This window comes from Dryobates pubescens, chromosome 12, assembly GCF_014839835.1.
Source record: "Dryobates pubescens isolate bDryPub1 chromosome 12, bDryPub1.pri, whole genome shotgun sequence".
Classification (NCBI taxonomy): Eukaryota; Metazoa; Chordata; class Aves; order Piciformes; family Picidae; genus Dryobates; species Dryobates pubescens.
In genome coordinates this window covers 23,724,542-23,750,713 of record NC_071623.1, presented here as the reverse complement: position 1 = coordinate 23,750,713, position 26,172 = coordinate 23,724,542, and the positions used below count along the sequence as shown (strand labels likewise).

The 26,172-nt window shown below is 39.4% G+C and overlaps 2 protein-coding genes across 3 annotated transcripts in view; both read right to left on the bottom strand.

Moving 5' to 3' along the window:
• The window catches only part of LTN1 (listerin E3 ubiquitin protein ligase 1), a 31,885-nt gene extending 11,495 nt beyond the window's left edge, over positions 1 to 20,390 (bottom strand). The window contains exons 1-20 of the mRNA XM_054165930.1: positions 20,302 to 20,390; positions 18,553 to 18,756; positions 18,351 to 18,449; positions 17,115 to 17,345; positions 16,303 to 16,355; positions 15,711 to 15,891; positions 14,896 to 15,069; positions 13,654 to 13,844; positions 11,868 to 12,015; positions 10,443 to 11,225; positions 9,890 to 9,931; positions 8,736 to 8,925; positions 6,083 to 6,322; positions 4,867 to 5,020; positions 4,292 to 4,442; positions 3,488 to 3,689; positions 2,399 to 2,558; positions 2,118 to 2,222; positions 1,725 to 1,867; positions 683 to 818 (exon numbers count right to left, since the gene is read on the bottom strand). Of these exons, the coding sequence (XP_054021905.1) occupies positions 683 to 818; positions 1,725 to 1,867; positions 2,118 to 2,222; positions 2,399 to 2,558; positions 3,488 to 3,689; positions 4,292 to 4,442; positions 4,867 to 5,020; positions 6,083 to 6,322; positions 8,736 to 8,925; positions 9,890 to 9,931; positions 10,443 to 11,225; positions 11,868 to 12,015; positions 13,654 to 13,844; positions 14,896 to 15,069; positions 15,711 to 15,891; positions 16,303 to 16,355; positions 17,115 to 17,345; positions 18,351 to 18,449; positions 18,553 to 18,756; positions 20,302 to 20,343 (3,629 nt within the window). The 5' untranslated portion in view covers positions 20,344 to 20,390. The remainder of the gene's footprint in view (positions 1 to 682; positions 819 to 1,724; positions 1,868 to 2,117; positions 2,223 to 2,398; positions 2,559 to 3,487; positions 3,690 to 4,291; positions 4,443 to 4,866; positions 5,021 to 6,082; positions 6,323 to 8,735; positions 8,926 to 9,889; positions 9,932 to 10,442; positions 11,226 to 11,867; positions 12,016 to 13,653; positions 13,845 to 14,895; positions 15,070 to 15,710; positions 15,892 to 16,302; positions 16,356 to 17,114; positions 17,346 to 18,350; positions 18,450 to 18,552; positions 18,757 to 20,301) is intronic.
• A 2,703-nt stretch (positions 20,391 to 23,093) lies between these two features.
• RWDD2B (RWD domain containing 2B) lies at positions 23,094 to 26,134 on the bottom strand. 2 transcript variants are annotated; one of them, XM_009905684.2, is made up of 5 exons: positions 26,047 to 26,134; positions 25,715 to 25,949; positions 25,563 to 25,630; positions 24,126 to 24,491; positions 23,094 to 23,576 (listed from the first exon to the last, which is right to left on the bottom strand). In XM_009905684.2, the coding sequence occupies exons 2-5, from the start codon at positions 25,919 to 25,921 to the stop codon at positions 23,339 to 23,341; spliced, it is 879 nt and encodes a 292-aa protein (XP_009903986.2). In that variant the 5' UTR covers positions 25,922 to 25,949; positions 26,047 to 26,134; the 3' UTR covers positions 23,094 to 23,338. The 2 variants fall into 2 exon arrangements, with proteins under 2 accessions (XP_009903986.2, XP_054021850.1); XM_054165875.1 differs by having other exon boundaries at positions 25,763 to 25,949.
• Positions 26,135 to 26,172: the final 38 nt, after the last annotated feature.

Genomic DNA, 26,172 nt, shown 5'->3' with positions numbered 1-26,172 from the left:
ATCCAAGTTTTCTTTCTGCTATCCAAATAAGAAATCAGAATTTGGAACTGAATACTCAGCAACACCTAAAAAACAGCTGGTCAGCTATGAATGCTTTTGAAAACTGTTGCTGTCTTGCTGCATTAAAAAAGGTGCTTCAACCCTTCAGCTGCTGAGGTAATTTTCTTCAGTATGAGTTATTAGATACTTAAAGACAGATATATTAAACTAAGTGATGTAGTAAGCAGAGAGGAATAAGCAGAGGAGAGGAATAAGCAGAGGAGAGGAATAAGCAGAGGAGAGGAATAAGCAGAGGAGAGGAATAAGCAGAGGAGAGGAATAAGCAGAGGAGAGGAATAAGCAGAGGAGAGGAATAAGCAGAGGAGAGGAATAAGCAGAGGAGAGGAATAAGCAGAGGAGAGGAATAAGCAGAGGAGAGGAATAAGCAGGGTTGGAAAAGACCTTTGAGATCATCAAGTCCAACCCATCACCCAACACCATCTAACCAACTAAACCATGGCACCAAATGCCTCATCCAGTCTCTTTTACAACAGCTTAAAAAAAAAATGTAATGTTAGAGATGGTGGTTGTAACCTACAAATTGATTTTGTGGCTTTTCTTTGAGTTAGTAAACACTGTGTATTTTTTAAACTCTTGGTTTAGATAGGAATTTTTAAGAAGTCCAGCTCAAAGTTGTACCCACCAGCTAAAGAGAAAGCTATCATCATTATCATTTTTCCAAGATATTATGATTTTTAGTATTCCAGGTAGTAGATGATCAAAGTCAATACTTCCATCCTTCAGGCAGGAGTTCAAAATGGAAAGACACCCAAATGCTCCTGTAACATAACAAAAATTTAATACTCAATAGGTCATAATTTTTGAAGACAAAACAAATATTAGCACATGTGTCAACTGACTGGGTCTTTTTATTTGAACTCAACATTCATATCTTAAGACAGTCTGGATAATATCTAAGCCTTCTTCTTTGCACACTTTATCTAGAGACACCTTTGTTAAATAAAAAAAGACTATATCCAACCCAAACTTAACAGGAAAAAAACAAACAACAAAAGAACCCTCAAACCAACCAAACACTTTTATAAGAGCAACTATTAAACAGTTAACAAATACAAGGGAAAGCAAACAAACAACCCCCCCACACACACACACAAAAAACCCACACCAAAACAAACCAGAAACCAAAAACCTGGTAAGATTTACATCTATTTCTGCTACTAAAAATGTAGTGTGCCACGCAATAATTTGGAGAGATAATTAAGTAAATGCAACTGCAAGTTGTGAATTTCAGTATTACTGTCAAAGTGTTACTTTTTATTTTCAGAGTGAGATACTACTGTTGCATTAGTGCTGTTTTCCATTTTTAAGGAAAACTTCATCCACCTGGATTTTTTGGAGAGCAGAAACATACCTTATAAGCATGATGACAAAGAACTGAGTTAATTATAAAGTACAGTATATGCACAGCAATACCAACCAAACAAAAACTGCACTTCATTTACCAGCACTTTGCTGATCTGGAAAAATAAACAAACAAACAAACAAACCCCACCCACAAATAAACAACAATTTGACTGGGAAGTCTACAACCTGTGTTACACATTATAGTTAGCATGCTTTATCTTAAAGCAAACTGTATATACTGTATATATACTGTAAAGCAAACATTGTAAAATAACATTCCTAAATTCTAATGAAGTGGACTGAGGTAAGAACACACTCACCATCAGTACTGGAAAGCTCTGTCTCTGTGCATGTCATAAGTTTGGCCACACAGTAGGAGACAAGTTCTTTCTTTTCTTCCTCAATCAGAAAAGGTGATAGGCACTGAAGGGTATGCAATCTGCCCTCTGTTAATGGCAAAAACCTATTTATACAAGCAAAACACCAAAATGAAATAAACCCAAAACTTCAACTAGTGAACACAACATCAGATCATAATGATCCAACTTCCTACAATGTAACTAATCCCACACACTAAACCAAATCTCATTTTTAACCTAACATACATACATAATACTGCACTTTCAGTCCTGTCATTCATCAAAATCAGTACCATTCAACATTACCAAGATTTGCAACAAATCTAAAGTTTATAGGCAACAGTATTAAGATACCCTTCTGATGCCTTAAACAGGTGTTTCATCTCGCAGGACACCGTGTTTTCCACACGAATCACTTTAGCCATGGTTAAGGACCAGAGTCTTCCACGTTCCTCTGATCTTCAAAGGAGAAGAAAGACCATGGTTAATATACATGTATCTATATGCAGTCATAACAAAAGCATTTAGATGAAGTTTGAATCATTACACATAAGGAAAGAGGGTGGCATTTAATACTCTATACAATGTAAAATATGAAGACACAGTTAAGTGCTGTTTTACTTGTTCTTACATACCTATCAAATATTGTTTGCTGAAGGCTGGCTGTATTACTAAGTGCACTGAACTTCTCATATGTGATGTGCATTTCTTCTAACATGTGAAGATACTTTAGAAGCAGATCAGGAGGACTCTCCAATTCTTCAATCCATTGTAATGAGTACAAAAGTTCTGCAACTAATAAAAAAGAACGTTCTAGTTTACTAACAACTGCTGAATATATTCAGCGCATAAGCATGAAGTTTCAGGTCAAGGTTTTGTTGGCTTCTATTGTTGGTTGGTGAGTTTTTGATTTTTAAAAATGTGGGTTTAATACATTGAAAAAAAGTGTATTTACATGCTATCTCAGGTGCCTCAGAGCCTGAGCTGAACAACTTTGACATTCAAGCTTCTGTTGAGATAGATAGAATGCATCACAAAATGTTCTAGAAATACAAACTCTGTACTTGTGCATACTTGTACTTTTAAAGGAGAAGGGAAGATAAAAGTAGAACTGTATCCAGTTCTGGGCCCCTCAGTTTAGGAAAGATGTTAAGTTGCTGGAATGTGTCCAGAGAAAGGCAACAAAGCTGGGGAGGGGTTTGGAGCACAAGCCTTATGAGGAGAGGCTGAGGGAGCTGGGGCTGCTTAGCCTGGAGAAGAGGAGGCTCAGGGCAGACCTTACTGCTCCCTACAACTACCCCAAGAGAGGTTGTAGCCAGGTGGGGGTTGGTCTCTTCTCCCAGGCAACCACCAACAGAACAAGAGGACATAGTCTCAAGGTGCACCAGGGGAGGTTTAGGCTGGATGTTAGGAAAGAGTGATTGGCCATTAGAATGTGCTGCCCAGGGAGGTGGTGGAGTCATCATCACTAGAGGTGTTTAGGAAGAGACTGGATGGGGTGCTTGTTGCCATGGTTTAGTTGATTAGATAGTGTTGGATGATAGGTTGGACTTGGTGATCTCAAAGGTCTCTTCCAACCTGGTTAATTCTATTTAATTCTATTTAAAAGGATAATTTCTCATACCTGTATGCCAAACTAACTATTCATTTCTAATTATCAATTCAGGTTAATTTGCAACTATCTATAAAATTCAATTCTTTCCAGTTTTACCATTGTAACTTACTTATATTGTCAATTTTCTTTCTTTCAGCATCATCATTTCCATGGACTATACCATTTTCCAACACGAGTAGCACCATTTTACTTAATAAGGCTGAAGTACACAGATGGCCTGGGAGCTTAGTTGTGCTGCACAGCTTAAAATGTGATCCCAAAGGTTCACAATTCATACTAAGCCTTCCTTCCAAAAGAGGTTTGTGCATCCACTGTAGTATATGCATAAAAAGAATATGAACAAATAATTGACATTTTAATTGTGCATACAAAAGCTATGATCTGTTTAATCTTGAAATATCAGAATTATTAAAAAAAAAAAATTAAAATAATGAAAGACAACACCAAAAGGGGTGAGGATGACCCAACTCTAGCATATTAAAAATAAATAAATAAATGAAATGGCATTGCTGCCTCAGAAATAAATATTTATCTTTAGAACTCTATATATTTTACAAGTAATATTGAGATTTCTGAAGATTGGGGGTTGGACAGAAAATGCCTATCATGTCCCTCTGCAGATATTGCTGTCTTTCACATCATTAATTTTATAGGAAGAATTAACTTCAAAATAATAACACCTTCAGGAAATTCCTGAATTGTAAAGTAAGATAGTGAAGTTCCATAAGGAAAAGAGTGGTTTCATAGATTAGCTTTTCCTGTCATGGTCAGGGGCTGAAAAGAACCTCTGCACAGACATACACATATTCATAACTGCAGTGTCACATCCACATAAAGAAGGCCTATCACCCTAAAGAGCAGAGACTCATGGTAAGATTGATTGCTGCTTTTAAGTCCATTATTATTTTCATACCTCAGTGGATAGAGACTCATGCAGTTTCCCCCACTCAGTTTTGTTTGGTGTGACACGCTCAACATAGGCTCCCACAAGACATCCAGACTGTCCTTCAGCTTCCATAAGCTTAGACAGCAAATCAGTAACTGCAGAGATCAAAACCTGAAGGCTGAGAAAAGGAGAAAACACAGTAAACAAGTTTGCCACTACCCAGTGAAAGAAAGCTGCTTTATTTTAGATTGTTACAACGGCAGTGGAGTCACCATCACTGGAGGTGGTAGAAAGAGACTGGATGGGGCGCTTGGTGCCATGGTTTAGTTGATTAGATGGCGTTGGGGGACAGGTTGGACTCAATCTCAAAGCTCTTTTCCAACCTGGTTAATTCTATTCTAATGATATGTGTGTTGCATCAATACTATATACTTGCTATACCAATGCCCTTTTATATTATGCTCTACCCACAGTTCTCACTTCTATCAGGCTGAAAAATCTCTTAGTAATACAGCCACCAACTAACTGAAGAATAGCATAGCACTGAACTTAGTTTACTGCGGACAAGAATATATTATGAAACAGAAATGTGCATCAGTTACCTTTTAACATCCAAGGAGGAAGAGAGAATTTGATTCTTGACCCATTGCGCAGATTTATGCAAGAAGGTACTCTGTTTCTGCATACTCCAAAGTTGACGCACGAGTGAATTTACGCCGGTCATCCAAGTGTGTTTTAATTTACACACAAGCAAATCTATCGCAGGGGAAACAAGGGAAAACAAAGAAGCAACACCAAAAATCAAAACCAGCAAGAATCATGTTCCTCTTGTCTACTATAGTATGTCTGTATGGTCTTTGAAACTGTAGATCTTTTTAGAATAAACACTGAATATTTACATCAATAGTCATTTGCAGAGGAGCAGCAGTTTCCAGGCTGGTATTGTCCAGGACACAACTGCAACAACTGCAACTTCAGAACAAGAGGACACAGTCTCAAGCTGCACCAGGGGAAGTTTAGGCTCGAGGTGAGGAGAAAGTTCTTCACAGAGAGAGCTGTTAGCCATTGGAATGGGCTGCCCAGGGAGGTGGTGGAGTCACCATCTCTGGAGGCGTTCAAGAGGGTATTGGATGCGGAACTTGGTGCCATGGTTTAGTAGTCATGAGGTGTTGGGTGACAGGTTGGACTTGATGATCTTTGAGGTCTCCTCTGACCTTATTGATTCTATGAACATTTTCTCCTTTGCACCTGCATCACTAAATGCAAATACTCTAAATGCAAAAAACTCTTCTAATTTTGCATTCAAAGAATACAAATCAGGACCTCAGTCTGCAAATAAAGCACTGGTGGAGAGACAAATGGGTCACAATTTGTCAGAGCAACTTGACCACTATAAATGGTTTCAGAATAAACATAGTTATCTTCAATGAAGTGATTGCGCCTTTTTGCACAGCGTTTCCACACCACAAAATGAACCAGAAAAAATGCTCTTTGTACTCTATAGACCTTAAATGATTTAGGTAACACTCCAGAAAGTATAGAGTGTCACAGCCTCATGGATAGCTGAAGCACAGGGATACTAACAAAGTCAAAATCCTTATGAAGATGTACAAAACTTGATGTTTAGTAATAATTACTTGTTCGTAGCAGTAAAATAAAGCACTGAAAATTAAAAGCAAAAATTTTCATGTAGCTGCAAGTGCTCAGTAACTGTAAACTCAACATTCCCTTATATACTTGAACCTCTTGCATGAAAAAGAATTTAGATGCAGTCACCAAATATGACAAGATGCAGCTGAAATTGCTTTTCCAAATTACCTGTTAAGTGTGTAGCATTCTGCCTCTGAGCACACAGTTGGAAGATGGTAAGCAGCAAGTCTTCTGAGGATGGCAGCAGTAAACACCCTTTAACCGAGCTGAAAAAGCTTGAGGCTACATCACAAATAAAAGATACTGATGGTTCAGTATTTCCAGCTTCAGAAAGGTCCTTAGCTTTAGACAGAGCTGCTTGAAGTTTATCAATAATCCTTTCAACGTAAGTCTCACCGATCAAAGATTCTGTTGGGAAATAGATCAAGACAAAATGCTTTGATTTCTTTGTAAACATAATTCAAAGACATCATATTAATACATACCAATTTGTATTTATTTACTAATTTTGAATGCAAAATAAAGCACAAAGTAGTTTCAGTCCAATGTATACCTAAACTCTCTTACTCCACAGTCGCCTAGTATCGCCTAGGTGACATTTCTCATTGCCAGTATCCTTTCACTAAACCACCAGAAGCAGCTTAGACAAAAAGCGAGCATTCCCTTCCCCTTTTATGCCCTCCCAGCTTCTGGCAATTGGCTGTGAGCCAGAGATTACCCTGGACCATTGCATATAATAATCTCAGTCAGATCAATCGTCCCTGGATATGCTTAGCCTCCTTCTCACAGGATCTAATCCCATTTATTCTCAAACACCAGCAACCTGTGGCAACAAGTTCCATTATTTATTTATTTATGAACTCTGTGAAGAGGTATACTTTTCTCTTTCCTCAAGCCTATCTAAACATCTGTAAGCAAACTCAGGCTCCTCCATTTGGTGAAATAACGAACAGTCTTGCTACTTGCTTTTTCCATACAAATGATGATTTTATAGCTCTTTACTACAATCTCACTTCCATTGCAAGCTGAAAAATTCTAGTTTGTTTCATTGCCTTCACCATCAGAAGCCACTGCATTTGCCTGACAACCCCTGCTACTTTTCTTTGGGCACATTTTAAGTCTAACACACCTTTTTTTCAAAAGCACATAGGTGAACAAGAATGTTGCAGTAACTAAAACCATGGGCAGCAGTCAAGATGTTGACATACCAATACTCTAAGAATTTTTATTTGTCCTCTTCTCTTTTCACAGCAGCTCCTAATCAGGTGTAGCCCTTTTCTACTTGGTGAACACCAGCCTGCCACTTACAGGGAATCATCACAATGACTGAAGACCTCTTTTGTGGTTTTTCATAGCTCAGAGCCTACCATTAAATAGATACAATTCTGTTCCTCCTGTGCATTCTTTTGCTATTACTAGTTTTGAATTTAATTTTTAATGATAGGAGTTAATCATTCAGTATCACAACACACTGCTATGGCTCCATGAAGTTTCTACTCTGAATATTTTATCACAAACAATTATCATCCTTACAGTATTTATCCCTTTTTAATTCCTTACATCTGCCAGGTTGCTGGTCAATGAAAGGCCCTTCCATTTATTCCATGACAGTTTACTTTGAGAAACTTAGATAAGAGACCTCATAACAAAACCCAACACAAACAAAGAAACACAACAATAACCTACGAAAAAAACCAAACCAAACCAAACCAACAACATTTTTTGAAAGTCTGCATAGTCTATTTTGGCCTAAATCACTCAGTCAAGAACCACCATAGGTCCTGAAAGATCTTGGATTTATCCAACAAGCATTAAAAACAGGTCACACAGCAGCGAGCACGAAGTGAGCTCAGCAATACCTCCAGCTCTAAACAAAAAGTGAAGTAATTGGACAATGAGTCCTAGAACACAGCTGACTCAGAAGCAAGAAAACTTGCTGAACTCTCTCTGGAGAGAAGAAACAGCTTTTCCTGATGCTCCTCTACATCACAAGTTCCTGTAACAGAAATAGCACTTAAGGATGCACAGTGTAGGAATATCCACTGCAGGCAACTTGGGTGCAACTTTGAAACTTGAGAACACCACAAATGTGCCCAGCATTCGAGTAAACTGAAGCACATCACACCTCAGGGATCAAGGCAAGTGCTGAGTTCAACAAAACACAAATGGCAAGTTTACATGGAAAACATCAAGAAAACTGAACTGCACTCTAAGTCTACATCACAGATACCTTAAAACGCAAGGAAGAAATTAAATAGGATACTATCAAAAAAAATAGAGCACATATACAGCACAAGTACATGCACACAGCTTTTAAACTACATTAAATCTAACTGAAAATAGCTCAAAGCAATTCATAGGTCTTGCAACAATGCATTGACAATGCATGCATGGGCCCAGAACCATTACTTTTGATATTCCAGTTTTGAAGGTATATTTAGTTTTGATAATATGGTTTAAAAATTAATACTACTATATAGCACACCAGCTAATAACTCAAACTTACTTACATTTTTCCTCATGTTTCCCAGACTCATAAACCTGAATCTGTTCTTTAAATACTAACTTTTGTTAAGCAACACAGACAAAAATGTTGCAATGTTGTTGTTGTAAGTTAAGCATTTATTTAATTAAACTGGATGTGGCTAACTGGGTCAGGTAAAAAAACCAAGACCAGACCAAAGGAAACAGAAAGTCTAGAAAAGAAAACTTAGATGTTACAAATTCAGTATTCTGGAAGTTCTCAAATTCCTTTCAACCTCCTACAAAGCACAAGTGTGGTATTTACACTTTCCGAACTCCAAGGAATATATATGCTTACCATTTTTAATGTGTTGTGACAAAACTAAGCTCAGGAGGGTCCACCTTTCTGAAGATGACTCTGATGAAGCTACTACAGGTTTTAAACCCAGATGACACAGATCATCTGCCAGCATTACAAGTCTTTCTCCAAGTGTATCTCCTTTCAGCCAGTCAGAGACTAAGTTAAGTTTTGCTGTGCTTGAGCATGCCTGAATCACAAGAAAATAACAATGATAACCTTTTGAAGGTATTAACTAGATTAATAAGCCAAACTTATATACAGAGAGTGGGAACCATATCATCTATCATAAACATTCTCTAGATGTCTAGATCTGCAACAACCCCCACCCCCAACATTATTTTTGGTCAGAGACAATAACTTATGGCTAGGTCAGACCTCTACTTTGGAGTGAAACAAGTCACATTGTGCAAACTCTTCTTTTTTCTTTTCTCCAACTATAAAACCCAGGGAATGCCTATTCTAGTTAGATAATTTTGGATGACCAGGTTGGATGAAATAAAATCTATTTACAACATAAAAATCCATTTACAGCATTTGAATTTCTCTAGAAAGAAATGGAAGGTCACAAATCAGGAAGAGAAAAAAAAGCATTAGGACAAAGTTACAAAATCATAAAACTGGAGGATTCCTAAAATACATAGTATCTCTGAAGGAAAGCTATTATGCCCAATGCACTGGATCATAACTCAAGTACTAAGAGATCTTGCTCAAAAATGTTTAGTACACTTTGTATTTCATCCCTGGCAGTGCCTCACTTACATGTCAGTCTCTCCATATCATGGGAAAAAAAGGTATGCTGTCATTCCCTTGTAAGTATGACACAAGGGTGATGATAAAAAAATAATCATTTGAATTAGAAGGGTGAACAGAAACAAATCAAAAATCAACCTGGCTCAAAGAGAAACATGTTCAAAAAGAGAAAGGACAGAGATGCTTTTGCTTTGGTATCATCATTTCATTCCTAAGACTGCCCCAAGGTTTAAATGCCGTTAAAACAAACAACAGCCTGAAACTGTTACTACAAGATATTCAAGCTATGGAAATCATCACTAGTTATATTTGTTTTAAAAAGCCATTCAAACACATTTAACACTGACACCAGGGAAATACTCAGAATAGAAATGAAAAAAAAAATTAATCTTAGGAGGTACCTTTTGAATTATCTGGAGAAAAATAATCCATTTCAGGTCCATCTGAAAAGAAAAGTGAAATTCCACAATATTTAGCAAATTATTTGCTGAAGAGTTTCACAGCATTTTAACTATTTGGTTTACAGCTTTATTGTCTGCAGGAGAGGAGCAGAAGTTGCTGAGTTTCAATAATAAAGTTACTGATTCTATTATTTCTGGCTTCTAAGTCCTTCTCTACCACACAGACAATATGGAACTGAATTTATAAGAAAGGCCATTGATAACTAGTGTAAAAGCACAGCGTGTAAAGAAGCAAGAAAAGATAAATTCTGATGGTACTTTTTTAATAACAAAAGAAAAAGACTTATAGCACACAAGAAAGGGCATATGTCATAACCTTTTACCCTGGCACTGTCATGTCAATCTTCCCCAAGTCTACCTTCCTTATGCTGAATTTATCCAAGTTCACATAATATATCTTCCACTCTACATCCCCAAAATAAAATGGTTAACCACAGCCCACAAAGAGTAATCGACTTTGATAAAAGCTAGTAACAAAATGTACCAGTCATACCTTTGTTAAATCATCAAGAATGACTTTCCTTTCATCGTTACTGTTGCAACAATTCAGCACACTGTACAAAGTATCAACCAGAAACTGTGTGTCTTTCCTCCAGTCTTCTTTCAACCATGTTATTAAATATGCATACAGAAATTGTACAGACAGACTCTCACGATGGGCTTTTGTTTCATTCTGGGATTCAGCTTGAGAGCCTACATCATTTCCCTGCTCTAAGAGTACTTGAAAAACTCTGTTTGAAGAAAAAGAGTTGAGCAGGGCAGAGAGAAATTTCAAATGCTGTTCTGACTTCTGTTCATTGACATACACAATACTCAGTTCAGCAAGGCTGCAGACTAAATTCTCTAAATGCTCCTTCCTTAAAAGTGAACTATGCTGCAAGTCAGCCTGTATTTGAGAGTCACTATTTTTCAATTCTGTGAGCTTTCCATTCTCTGTGTTTCTTTCAGATTCATCCTCGTCTGTAAATCTGATTTTTAGACACTTCCTGTTGTTCGGTTTTGCAGCATTCTTTGGATTCTGAAGAACCTGTAGCATACCAGATATGGCAAGCAATGATTTCTCATCAGCATCCAGTGTGTCAACATGGAATACACACATTTTTAAAAGATGGTCCCAAAAATTTGACAACAGTTTCTGGAAAACTTCATTTGTGCCATCATCACTGGAAAGCTCTGCTTTAGCTTCCCAGGAGCTCAGTGTTTCCGCTATTTGATAAAATATTGGTCCATTTTGTAACCGGGGTTCCTTAAGTACAGCATCAATGAGAGGAATTAACTAGAGAGACAAAAAATTATTATTAAGGAACAGAGATCCAAGTAGGTGATCATTTTATTCTTTACAATACCAAAAAATTCTACAATCCTGACAAACGTTCCAGAAGCAATAACAAAAAAAGCAGAGTAACTCGTGCTTGGACACTTAATGAAAATATACAGGGTGGGATGCTTTTTTCTCCCCCTTTTTCCTTCTCTTTAATGTAATTTCAATTTCACAGAATCACAGAATTTCAGGGGCTGGAAGGGACCTTGAAAGACCATCTAGACCAACCCCCCCTGCCAGACAGGATCACCTACTCCAGATTACACAGGAACACACCCAGGCGAGTTTTGAATATCCCCAGAGAGGGAGACTCCACAACCTCCCTGGGCAGCCTGCTTCACACTGTCACCCTCAGGGTGAAAAATTTTTTCCTCATATTTACATGAAACTTCCTATGCCTCAACTTCCACCCATCGCCCCTTGTCCTGTCACTGGGCATCACTGTACAGTAAAAGGCATAATTTTCTAGGAAGGAAGGAATTGACTGAATTCAGTAACATTCTTCTTTTCCATAAGATCTAGCGATGCTTTCAACACAAACAAACCCTTAACTTATTAAACACACATACAACAATATTAAGTACTTCTACTAAATACCTGGTCACGTATAAGCATCTGATGAATTTGCCTTTGGTCATCTTCATTATCTATTTTCTGTAGTATGGCAAAGCGCAGACACTCCATGAACGCGGCTGATATTGCGGAGCTTTCCGAAAGGCTGGCTGTTGCTCGCTCACTTGACAACCTGTTGGAAGGCACCATTGGAAGGACGGCACCCTTAGTCACCTATGCTTCTGAGAAACCACCACACACATGTAACAACACATATGCAACCTTGGTTATGTTGCTCTTATACAGACACCACCAACATGAAAACATAGAATCATTGAATCACTGATGGGAGTCAAGATCGAAACAAATTCAATACGATCTGGACATGCTGGAATGTGTTCAGAGAAGGGCCACGAGGATGACCAGAGGGCCTGTGAGGACAGACTGAGGGAGTTGGGGCTATTCAGTCTGGAGAAGAGAAGGCTCTGAGGAGACCTTATTGTGGCCTTCCAGTGTCTTAAGAAGGCCTACAAGAAAGCTGGTGAGGGACTTTTAAGGGTGTCAGGTAATGACAGGACTGGAGGGAATGGCACAAAACTAGAAATGGGTAGATTCAGATTGGATGTTAGGAAGAAGTTCTTCACCATGAAGGTGGTGAGGCACTGGAACAGGTTGCCCAGGGAGGTGGTGGAGGCCCTGTCCCTGGAGGTTTTTAAGGCCAGGCTGGATATGGCTCTGGGCTGCCTGATCTACTGTGAGGCGTGCCCATCCATGGCATGGGAGTTGGAACTAGATGATCCTTGATGTCCCTTCCAACCCTAACAATTCTATGATTCTATGACATATTTAAAGAGTCTAAACAATAAATCTGGGCACGTAATGTAATTTATATTAAAATAACTTTTTCATCTAGTTTTAGCATTCATAGCAGTATCTGTGTAAGCAGAGGAAACATACCCAGTCAAGCATATTGCCTACTGTTTCACCTGTCTGTCAGTTGCTTTGCAATTTGCTACACACACTTCAGACTGGGTGTCACTTTCCCTCATCACAGGAAAAAAAATAAAAGCATCAAACCATAAAGCCACCAAAATAGTTTTGCCATAACCACTCTGTGTCCAAACAACTGTGACTTGTTTTTCAAGGAAAGTTAGACCACACAAATTAAGATACAAATATTACAACCATTTCACTACTTTGAATAAAATTCTATACGCTTTTTAAAATCAACCCATACATAAGGCTCTTCTTAAAGAGCTCTGCTAATGGCCACACCAAGACTAATTAAGAACTGATTTTTGTTTCCATAAGCTACATTTCAGTCTTTCATAAAATAACTTACATATGCTCAAGCAGACAGTGCACAATCATCTATTTAGATTTGACAGCAAGAGAGTTTTGACATATTTCAAAGGCAAAAAGCCATAGCAATTTCAAGCCTTTAAAAATTGAGCATCAGAAGAACTTCACAATCACAAAGCTAGTCCATAATAACCTCTGTAACAATTACACACTGGTGACAAGAGCCTGACATCTTCAAAGCCATCCTTAAGCTTAAATCAATTTTTTACTTTGAACTTCTTATGGAATAAACACAAAGATTTGACAAGGAACACTTTAGGCAAGGAAGACAATCAAAAAGATGTAATTTTCAAGAATGATAGTGAAAGGCTCCTCAAATAAACTATTATTGCACATTTAAATATCTTCAAGCCAAATGATACATTACTTATCTTTAAATGCTTAAAGAAGACCAGTTCTCCCATTTCAAAATGTAAAAGAGACCGATTTAAAAGAAAAGAAAAAAAAATAGTAAATTTGTGGTTCATACCCTTGAAGTATAGAGCTGAAAAAAGTTCTAAAATATTCCAGCTTTGGTTCTGCAATACCAGGAGGTACTCTGCTAAAGAACGGCAAGAGATTTGGGTATATAACAGTAGCTAGTCCTCGTCCTCCTTCTCGAAGCACTGTCCATAGCTTTGGTAGAACTCCCTTTTTGGCATTCACATGATTCCAACAGTCCTACAGAAAGAAATACACCTAGTGTAAATGATATGTGCATATACCACCTTGGAAGAACTCCTAAGCTAGACATTTAATATGTTTCCCCTAAGTTATCACATTCCCCTATGCTTTCTGTACATTATTGCAACATTTAAATTCACTTGCTCCTATTTTGAAAAATCCCTTTCTCCCTACTTCAGCTGCTGCATTTAAGAAGTTAATGCAGTAATATTTCTGTATTGTTTAACATCAATTGACCTTTCTTGTTAGCAAACTGCAATTAAAGGCTTCTCTTTAATAATGCTTAAAGGATTCTTCATAAAAATGATTATTGTAACTGGTCCTGTACTTAATTCTGAATTCTCATTATCAAGAATAAGCAATGAGTTCCAAACCTCAACTTTAGAACAATTGCCAACTTCAAAATTCCCCTCAACAATCTTCTGATGGTTACATAATACCTTGGCACCTCCACCACCGTCTTTTTTTTGTCACCTGATCTATCATATTTCCAGGTGTCAGCATTAATAGAGATCTGAACAAAGATTATTGATTTTCCCCCAAGAATTGCTACAGTTCATACCAGCAATTACAAAAGAGATCTGCAGTCTTAAACCCTCAAAACATCCCTATTTATGACAACCATTCATCCCACCAATAATTTCAAAGCTGCTATTTCACTTGATGTTATAAAAAAAAGAAAAAAGAAGTCATAGAACTAAGCATAAAATTAGCAAGGAAAACAAACAAACAAAAAATGCACTGCAGGTCATTTCTGTAACTGTCTGCACCTGAGAAAAGGTTTTAAGTATTATTTTACTTATTAGTAACTATTTAGTCAAAGAGATTCAGGTCAATCTACTTAATGATTTTCAGACATGCTAGGCACAATTCAAAGTTACACTGAAACCCTAAATAGGAAGGAGCATGTAACACTGATGAGTTCATGTTATTAATAACAAAAAACCCTTAGTCAAGCTGTTCTTCTTAGTTCTCGACAGGGAACAATGGCACTGGGTAAAAAGCCAAATGCAAGTAAAATACCTACCCCTTAGCTTTCCAACATTACCTCAATAGTGGTGACAGCATAAAGCACAGCTTCCCAAAGAGCAGGACACACCACTGCATCACTGTCATCAATGCTGAGAAGAACAGCAGGACAAACTCTTGGTGCTTCAGCCTTCACTAGCTCAGGCAAGTACTGGCAAAAAGCAGAAACCAGCTCAAAAAAAGCTGAGCGAACCTGACATAAAGCACAGAGAAAACAAAGTTGTAGTCAAACGACAACACTTTCTCATTCCCCCTAGCTTACAACACCCTTTTTAAAGTCACTGTAACTTAACAACATGCAGTTCCTGTATTTTACCACATCAGCAAAGGTATGTTAGTAAAGCTAAATCTGATAAGCCTATTTAATTTGGTGATAAAAGGTTTATGAAAAAAACTTATTAAAAAATCTGCTTTAACATACGTCTAATATTTTCCCAAAAGCACCATCACATTTTTACAAAATACTACCATCTATGCACTACTGAGCTTAGCAGACCAAAGACAAATAAAATGGTTTAAAAAAAAAAAAGAAAATCCAAAAGCACTAACACCACAAGCACTAAGCTGGCACAGTTTGTATCGTTTCCATGCACTTGAAACGATGACAGATTGCCAAGTAGAAGATGATGGTAGCTTGGAAACAACAAATTAGGCTAGCAGGCAAGTTTTAGAGTAATACTGTCTATTTAAGACCTAAAAATTTGAAGGCTGTTTCTAACAGAATTCAGTGAAGTACAAAGATCATTCTTGCAGAGTAAAAGTAATTAATACTTGCTTAGCCTTAGTGTATTATCTTTAAAATCAACCAAAATAATGAAGAAACAAAAAAGTCACCTGGGGTACGTTGTGCTTGCTGTATTTCCAAAACTTATTCTGGGACAGCAGTGACATTAACTTTCCCTCCAGTGAATGCACCTCTTTCTTTGGTAACATGCTAAGCAACTTTTTTAAAGCTAACAAGGAACAGGTCAGAATCCGGAAAAATTTAGCTTCCCTTTCTTCCTCTGGTACAGTTCTTGCAAAACAAAAACAAATTAAAGTGAAACATACACAAATCAGCAGGCCTCTCAAGCTCTTCTAAACTGGCTGAACCAAAAGTCAGATTTTCTGTGCCCTTCCTTTGATTTCAGCAACAGCATCAATGTAAATATGTACACTTGCCAGAGGTTCTAATGATACCAAATCACATCTTAAACATTAGAAAGTTTAAAGTCACCTCATCTTCCAGGTATTGAAAAATGCTACTCCTGAAACAGCTGAAACATGACTCAGACAACTGATAACACTTTCCCAGAGAAACTTGCAGGGGTCTGAACTCAAATGACTATTCTATCTCTTGAAACAAAACTGAATCCAGTACTTCCAGGCACAGAGAACTCACTACAGACCAAGATTAAACCATACTTTAAAGCAAGCTAAAACATACTGGGGGTCACTGAGTGTATCAGGTGTTTCTTTCAGAAGGTGATCTTGAAGCACCTAGAGGGGAAAAAAAATAAACATATATATGAACATGAGAACCTAATATTTATATTGGAGACATCAAGAACAAAACTTAATCAACTCCTACTGAACGCAGTAGCTGTGGAAATGTTTGAATCAGAATTTTCTAATTCTTTGTAAATTGCAGTACTAAGCCAACAAGGGACCAACAAGGCTGGGGAAGGACTCTTTAGAAGGGCTTGTAGTGATAGGATGAGGCACAACGGTTTTCCACTGGAGCAGGGTAGATTAAGGTTGGACGTAAGGAGGCAGTTCTTTACAATGAGTGGTAAAATACTGTAACAAGCTGCTCAGGGATGTGGTTGAGGACCCATCCCTGAAGATATTCAAGATGAGACTCATTGTGACCCTGAGAACCCTGAACTAGTTGGAGGTGTTCCTGCTCACTGCAGGGCAGTTGGACAAGATGCCCTTTCAGGGTCCCTTCCAACCCAACGCAATCTGTGAATGCATATGCTTCTGGTACTAAGGCACTAAACTGATACAAAACAAAAAAGTTTACATATGATGGATCACAAAAAAAAAGAAAAAGAAGAGGATGTGACTTGGACAGAGTCTTCTCCTCACATTAGCAGAAGCAAAGTTTCAGGTTAGAAAGAAATTTAAGCATGAAGAATAGATGGGGGCATGATAAATTTTCAATCTGCAATAAAATCTGACATATGTTCAATACAAAGCCTTGAAGAAATACAAACAAACACAAAGCCTTTAAGAAATACAAACATATAAACTCACATTAAGAATTTCATCCTTACAGAATACTAAGGCTTCAGGTTGTTTGCTTGAAGGAAAAGCTTTTTCAAAAGCTACTTTTGAAGCAGAAGCAGCAGGGGAGTAAGTGTCACATTGAGCAATCAGCCAGTATCCCATGATACTTTTTAAGTAAGGAGCTAAATGCTTCTTTACTTTAAGAATGAGTTGCTCAAAAGATTGCTGAGTTGCTTCTCGAACACGGCGATCATGATCCTGTTAAAACAAGAGAAAGGATTACTGTTTAAAAAAAAAATGTACTTTGCATGCTGAGTACTTCAAAGAAGTGATGACAAAAACCAAAAGCTGCCTCTCCATTCACACATTTTCATAATGATTCAGGCTGCACAGATGTGAAAACAGGTAACAACAAAAAGTCTTGGTATCTCTAGATAAGGGGAGAGTCCCAACTTAGCAGTGTCATATTCTCACTGTGTGGTACATTCAAAATTGTAACCTTTCCCTGATATCCCCAACTACAGTTTCAATTTCCATTTTATACAAACATTTAACAGAAAGACAAGAGGAACAGGAAGCTTTGAAAAGACTTTTTAGATTAAAATGACAATAACCTTACACAAACTGCGATTATCCATTATTTACGTATGAATTTACAACATCACGATGACCCATGCTCTTGGCTCCCAAAAGAAATGCTAGGAATTGATCTAATGGCTCAGAGTAGTGATTCATTTTGTCAAATATGACATTTCCAATAGCAGTCAGCTCAGATAGCTTGGAGATGTATTAAACACATCGGGAAACTATGAATTATCTGGCTAAGAATGGTCTTTTCATGTTTGTTGGGGTGTTTTTTTTATGGGGTTCCTTCAGTTTATTAACTATCAAGTCTGGTCAAACATTAGTCCGAGATCAAATATATATAGATACATATAAATAATTTCTTTAAATGACTCTTCAGCCATTCTGGAATCTACACAAAAGAAATTTTCATGAGAACATGCATCTTGTCATATTTGTAATGTAAAGTTTTAATAAACAGCTATCTCCATCCAGTGAGTACACCCTAGACATCAATGCTTCAAGATTCCACCCACTGCCAATACTGAAACACCTCCAGCATAAAGACTTTCCCTCAACTTCAGATTTTCCTAGAACAAGTCACTAATTCCGACAAAATTAGATGTATCAGCAAAGACTGCCTTAGAGGTTTGCATAGGAAGTATCCAGAGAAGTTCATTAGACACTTTTAATACTTACCAGTGAGATTTTACAGTAAATTCTTGGCCAGTAAGGAAGAACACCTTTAACAACTTCTGCTTCTCTTTCCTTGCACATTGTCCCAAACTCTTGCATAGCCTAAAATCAAGAGCAGGATTTAAGGAGTCAGATAGATATTCTGTAATTTGATGGGACTGGTTTTTTTAAGTACTCCAAGAGGAGGGATAAAGGATCAACCTACTTTTAATTTTGTTGTGATATCCCTTTTAGAAAGTTTTCGCAACACCATGCGAAAATCAGCATCCACAAGGCTGTCTATTTCCTCTGCTCCTTGGATTGCAGGAACATATCCTAGATCACTCTGAGATGTTCCAAAGCCAATAAAGCCAGGCACTGTTCCTTGTTCTTTGGCAAGGAGCTCTGCAGCTTGGCCACTGCTAGAGGGCTAACAAAAAAAAAAACCAAAACAAAAAAAAGGGGGAATATGTCAGTTAACTTCAGTAATTTTATTGTGCATGCATCACACATTTGAAATCATGATCCCATTTATATTGTATAATTAGTCTTCTATTTAAAAGAAAGTCTTACAAAAAAGGGCCATGTGTAAGCTTGACCTAGAAAATGATTTTTAGAATCAGCATTCCCTTTGCTCATAAACCATGAATACTTACTGAAAATTATATTGGTTTCATACACATACAAAAAAGGGGCAACAAAGTAGTCCTTCAGTAAGTGAACAACTTAGAAACAATTTACCCTCCTTCACTACTTCTGTTTTCAGTTGTTCTCATGTTATCATATGTGGACCAATACAGCTCCCAAAGAACGCACATATAACAAAGGATGTTACCAGCAACAACAGGGCCAAGTAAAACTTAGTGAAATGCAGCAAACACCTAGATATGTAACAGTGTATAATGCTATATGGTCTGTACTACAGTGAGTGTTTTGAATTGCAAATTTTTTTCTAGTTTGCCCCAGTTAAGTCAACATCTTGCTCATCACATCAGCAGCTCTTGTTTATGTCAACCCCACTCTTTTGAAATGACTGTTCCAAACTAAACCACCACTTTAATGTTCTCCTGATACCCTGTAAATCAAATACTTTTTATTTTCTAATAACAGTTGTGGGTTTGTGAGTTTGTTTGGGTTTTGTTTTTAAGTAATGACTATTTGCTGAAATGTACTGTACTGTTCTTATTACACATTTTGCCTGACTACTGCATCTACAGATTTAATCCATTTTCTTTCTGAATGCAGAACCTCAACTATCAGGACATGCTTCATTGGGAATGGAATAAACCAGGTTGGAAGAGACCTTCAAGATCATCGCATCCAAAAGTTTCCAAGTTGCTCCCAAGTTTTCTCTAAATACATAGCAAAGAGTAGATTTCTAGGAATTACATAACCTGAATACAACCTTTGACCTACAATTCCCCTGTTCTGAGCTAGTGCCACAGTTGACAGATGTCACACTACTTTAGCCCGGTGGCAAGACAGAGACACCACGACAGGTGTACTCGAAGACTCTCCAGAGGGGAGGAAAAAAAAAAAAAAAATTAAAAAAAATAGCACGCTAAATGTAGCCACCGATACCTTGCAGAATTTACGTCCGTGGTGATTCTGCAGCTACAGGCCCCCACCCTTGCCCCTACCTGGAAAACCCGTACAACCACCACAGGAAGTTGCAGTCCCACTCCCCTAAAACACGGGCCCAGGCTGAGTCGCCCCTGAAGCCCGGCGGTGGCCATAGCCCTAACGAGGCCCAAAAGTGGGCCTAAAAGTAGCGCTCCACCCCCAGAGGCACCGGGTGGGCAAGGGCTGCTTAACCCAGCCGCCCGTGCCGGAAGCCCCTGCCCCCGAGGCCGAGGCGCGGGCCCGGGCCCCGCCGCCCTCCGCAGCCAGGCCGCCTGCCGGCCCCGCCGGAGCCACTAGCAGAGACCCGAGGTTCACAGGCGCAGCCGCCTCCCGCCTGGCGGGACACGCTCACCCGCAGGTTGCCCTTGGTTCGCTGCTTGTTCTTGCCCCCCATGGCGGCAGCGCTGAGCACCGGCCGCGAGCGCCGAGACGCAGGACAAGCCGGAGCGCAGGAGCGCAGCACTTCCGGAGGGCGGGCAGGAGGCAGGGCCAGGCGGGCGCGGCGGCTTCAGCACTGCGGGCGAGCCACAGAATGGCTTGAGTTGGAAGGGGTCTTTAAGATCGGATCGTAACCACCCCTGCCATGGGCAGGGCCACCTCCCACTAGACCAGCTTGCTCGTACCCTCATTCAGCTTGTGTTACATACTTCAAAGGATGAGGCATCTACAACTTCTCTGGGCAATCTCTCCCAGCGTCTCACCATCCTCACAATAAAGAACTTCCTAATGACTAACCTAAATGTACTTTGCTCTAATTTGAAACTACTGCTCCTTGTCCACCACAGGCCCTCACGGGCTTTCCTATATGTTCCCTTCACATACTGGAGGGCCACTATAAGGTCTCCCCATAGTCTTTTCCAGGCTGCACAGACACAACTCCCTCAGCCTGTCCTCACAGAAGAGGTGCTCCAGTGCTCCAATGATCTTTGTGGCCCTCAATTGGACCTTTCCCATGTCCTTTGTGTGTTGAGGCCTCCAAAACTAGATGCAGTACACCAGGTGGGGTCTCACAAGAGCAGAGTAGAGGGGCAGAATCCCCTCCCTTGACCTGCTGGCCACACATCTTTTGATGCAGATCAGGACACAGTTGGCTTTTTGGGCTTCCAGCATACATTGATGGCTCATGTCAAGTGCTTCACCAAGAAGCACTCCCAAGGCCTCCTCTGCACTTTGCCTCACTGAACTTCCTGAAGCTGACATGGGCCCATCTATCCAGCCTGTCAAGGTCCCCAGGCTGGTCATGCCAGTGCTGGGCCATCTTCCCCAGAAGGTGCCTATGACAGACAACCCAGCACAGGCCCCAAAATAGCAAATGGTTGTCAACATCTTGTTGTGAAATAGAGCATTGATGTAAATGGGTTGAAATATCCTTACATTTTGTACCCATCAATAGATCTTAAAAGTGCAGAGACTTCAAGAGTATTGTGAGGTCTTTATTGAACTGTGGTATTCTTGTACACTGACAAGGGCTTAGAATATGGCAGTTTCAAATCAGAAGCAAATCTGCACTTGTCAAATGAAATCACTGTGGAAAGTGCCCAAATCTGTACCATACACCACCGTGTTGGGAATTTTACCAGATCTACACAGAAATACATATTCAGAAAATCAGAAATTGGCATCAGAAGCAACTTTGGTTGGAAAAGACCTTTAACACCATCGAGTTTAACCATTATCTATCAAGTCTGGTGGTAAATCATGTCCCTCAGCATCACATTTGTGTGTCTTCTAAACACCTATATGGATGGAGATTTCCCTAATGAGCCTAACCCTTCCAGTGAATAAGTGTGTTCTAATATCCAATCTAATCCATCCTTGCTGCAACTTGAGACCACTTCCTCTTGTTTTATCACTTGTTACTCAGGAGAAGAGACAGACACTCACCTCCTGCTCTTCATGAACCCATGCTGATGGGGCTTGATCACTTGTTTGCCCTGGACATGCTGCATAATGGCATTCAAGATGAGCTGCTCCATGACCAATCCTGGCACTGAGGTCAGACTGACAGGTTCCCAGGATCCTCCTGCCATCTCATCTTGGAAATGGGCATCACATTCACCAATCTCCAGTCAACTGAGACCTCCCCACGTAGGCAGGACTGCTGGTAAATGATGGAAAATGGCTTGGTGAGCACTTCCACCAGTTCCTTCAGTAATTTTGGGATGCCATCCAGGCCCATAGACTTGTGTATGTGTAAGGGGTGCAGCAGGGCACTAACCATCTCCCTTTGGACTATGGGGCTTCATTTTGCTTCCTATCTCTATTTTTCAGCACAGAGGGATGGGTATCCAGTGAGCAACTGGTCCTACTACTAAGGACTGAGGCAAAGACGGTATTGAGTACCTCAGCCTTTTCCTCATTCTTGACCACTATGTTCCCTCCTGCATCCAATAAAGGACAGAGATACCCCTTAGTCCTCCTTTTGTTGCTGATGTAGAAGCATTTGTCATTCTCTTTAACAGCTGAAACCAAATTAATGTCCAGTTGGGCTTTGGCCCTTCTAATCCTTTCTCACAACTGTAGGTCTCCTCAGTGGCCTGCCCCTTGTTCCAAAGACCAAACTCTCCCTTTTGCCCTGAGCTGCAGCCAAAGTTATCAGTTCAGCCAGGCCAGTCTTCTCCCTGCATGCTCACATTTCAGCACACAGGGAGGGCCTGTTCCTGCACCTTTACGACTTCTTCTTGAACAGTGTTCAGCCTTCCTGGATCTCATGGATCTGTGTGAAGGGAGAGGGGCTTGTGAGAGTGGGCTGTGTTAATCCAGGACACTGGACTCCTTGGTCCTTCAGAACTGCATCACAAGAGACTCTGTTGACCAGTCTCCATAAGAGGCCAAAGTCTGCCAACTGGGAGTCCAAGATGGCAGTTCTGCTGACCCCCACCTCTTTACTTCTCCAACAACTGAGAACTCTATAATTTCATGATCACTGCCTAAGACAGCCCCCAACCATTATATAAACCACGTCCTTCTCTGTTCACAAAAGGCAGGTACAGCAGGGAGCCTTCCCTAGTTAGTTCCATCACCAGCTGTGTCAGGAAACTTATCCTCCACACACTGTAGGAGCCTCTGGGACTGCTTCCTCTCTGCTGTATTTTATTTCCAGCAAATATCTGTAATGCAATTCCAGCCATTCATATACAATTCTGCAAGTTCCTGGAAGGTTATTATACATACTTTCTTCCACTGTAGTTATGTATATACCCTAAATGCCCTTAAAACCAGTAATCATCTAGTAATTTTCATTATTCAGGATTTCACTGGGTATTTGCTTTCATTGAAATCTGGATTCATCATATAAACCACAAATTATTCTCTCTCTGATCAACTGTTGCACATCAGCGAAGGAATCTGTTACGAGGCACTTGGACCCATGGTGATCTTCAATCCCTTCAATGCCCTTCAACCCCAAAGTACATTTGAAAAATATCAGCACAACCTTTTTCTTCCAAAAAATGATACAGTTGTCCTAAATCCATATGATTCCCTCTGGCACCATGTGCATCAAAACATTTTTCTTCCAAAGTGGAGAACTTTCTTTGTTTCTGAATCTCAGCATGTCCTCCACCTTCCAAAGAAACATCTTCTCTGTGTCGAATGAGAATTCTTTTCCATGTTAATCTTCTTATTCTGAAAGCAATTGGAAAATTATGAATCTAGCAATAAAATAAATACTGCTTTAGAAAATACTATAAAATAGCTATTATCCCCAAAGTCAATAGATTCCATTTGTTCCATTTGTTTCCATGTGGTTCCAATTCCAGTGCTCACTTCTGTCTTATCTGTGCTAAAAATTCTCATATTCTCATACCCATTATACCCAAATGACAATGTCCATGTAGTCTGCACCAACCAAAATATAAATGATGGGAGCAGAATAAAAGAGGAATGTAAAGTGATTTAACAGCACACTGATCTAGCACAACTGGAGTACTGCAGTCCATCACTATACAAATAAAGTCCAGTGGAAGGTAAAACAGGAATAAATGTGCAATGGTACTAGCAGCTTTGATTGATGCAGACAACTACAGTGGATATTCAGAGCTGTAAATACTAAACACAAATATTTTGCAGACCTTTATAGGTTGGAAGGTGGTTGGATTTCCCACTTTACACATACACAACTCCAAACATATTATTCTAACTACTAATGGCATTTAAGTAGGAAGAAATACATACCTCAACCAGAACTCTTCACAATTACTTTGTAGACCTTCCACACAAACAACACCTGGTTTCCCAGGCATGCAAAACCCTGACAGAGAGAGCTCTTTGGCCCAGTCAATAATATTCTTTCTTTTCTGCTTGTTGTAAATATGATGACTATAGATCCACAATCGAGTGAAGGTGGTATCTTCTGACTGCATGGTATTTGATGTTGTCACTGAGGAAGCTGAGAGCTCTTTGTCAATGTAAGCAGCTGCATGGTCTTTAACCCATTCCCTTGCACTCAACATGCAGGGCTCCCCATTGCAGTTTTCCATCAAATATGTTTTGAGATCAGAGTTCAGGTGAATCTGCTGGGAGCGGCTTAAGAATGATGACCTAAAGAAAAAAACAATGCAGTTGTAATATGCTTACAATTTAGCATGTTTTTCAAACAGTTTCACTTCAAGCTTAAAAAAAATCAGGCCATATTTAGATGGCATGCACTTGCTATTGATTCTTAAATCAAACTAGCTACAAAAAGGTCTTAATTAGCGTTTAATTGGTGTGCTAACTCTTGTATTCACATGTAGTACAGTAAATCTCCAAATCAAAATCAAGAAGGTGGTACTTGAAAAGTAAGTATGGTAGCTGAACTAATTTCCAGTAATATGTAAGGCTACTTCTTGAAACAGAAATGTTCCAATGAAGTTAACAGAAACCTTGGAGTAACAGCAATTTGACAGGGGAAGCATAAGACCATTGACTAACTTTTAATTTCTTTAATTTAAGCCTTATCAAAACAGGTAATAATCTCACTTCTTGAGCATAAAACCCATGAATAACATCTATATCTAACCCTTCTGTACAGAAGATGCCATTCCTCCACACTTTTTCTCATCCTATTCAAGAGACAGGGATCTGATGGAGAGAGTCTAAGAGAGAGCTACAAGAATGATTGCAGGATGACAGTGATAGTCTCTTTTTGATGGTGCCCAGTGATAGGACAAGGAGCAATGGGTACAAGCTAGAATATGGGAGGTTCTGCCTCAACACAAGGAGATATTTCTTTAAGGTGAGGGTGATGGAGCACTGGAACAGGTTGCCCAGAGAGGCTGTGGAGTCTCCTTCTCTGGAGATCACAATCCAAACCTGCCTGGATGCATTCCTTTATGGTCTGCCCTAGGTGATCCTGCTTTGGCAGGGGGATTAGACTTGATTATCTCTGGAGGTCCCTTCCAACCTCTAAGATTCTGCGATATGTGTGAGTTTTATCACTAATTTGCTGGACATCAGAGAAATCATTATCATGGAGCCTTTTTTTTTTTCCATCAGCACTGTTGTCCTTCTGGCTTGACAGTGAACTATTCAAAAATGACTGGCTTGGAGTTTTTTTTCTATTATAAATGCATTTATATAGTACATAATAGCATCTAAATATTCTTGTTAGTTGTATTTTTAATATCATACCTCACAGTAATTTCTGGTAGAACAGTTGGGTATTTAAATGGTAAAGCACAGGACATAGAGAATTCCACCTAAAAGACATGAACAAACATTCAGTTCAAGGCAAGACCTAAAATCCCACAAAATGAAAAGCATTAAAAAGGTGTTTACAATACCATAGGGGCATTGGAGACCTCTGGCTTTACATTCAATAGAAACTGAACTTTGGAAGAGGGCATCTCTGCAGACTCATTTTCAACATAGTGTTTTAGTTCCGCCACAGCCAGCTGGTCAGTCACAATGAACTCCTCCTCATAAGGAAACATACTAGAGAGTAAATCCAGTTCCGAAATTTGTATCTCAGCTGCTTCTCGGTCACTCATTTCTGTGTCTTCCTAAGTAAAGAAGAAACTGGGAAAGGAAAATAGGGCTTTAATATGGGACAAAGTTCACTAACTACCCCCACGTAAATCATCTCGATTCTCCAGCCCATGAGACCTCCACTGACCTGAGATGGGACAAGATGTGCTCGTGTGTCAGTAAATACATTTCTCCCTCACAGGGCCGCATATCTGGAACGCAGCCGCCTCGGCCACTTTGAGTCCGCAGAGGCGACGACCTGCGCGCCCAGGGA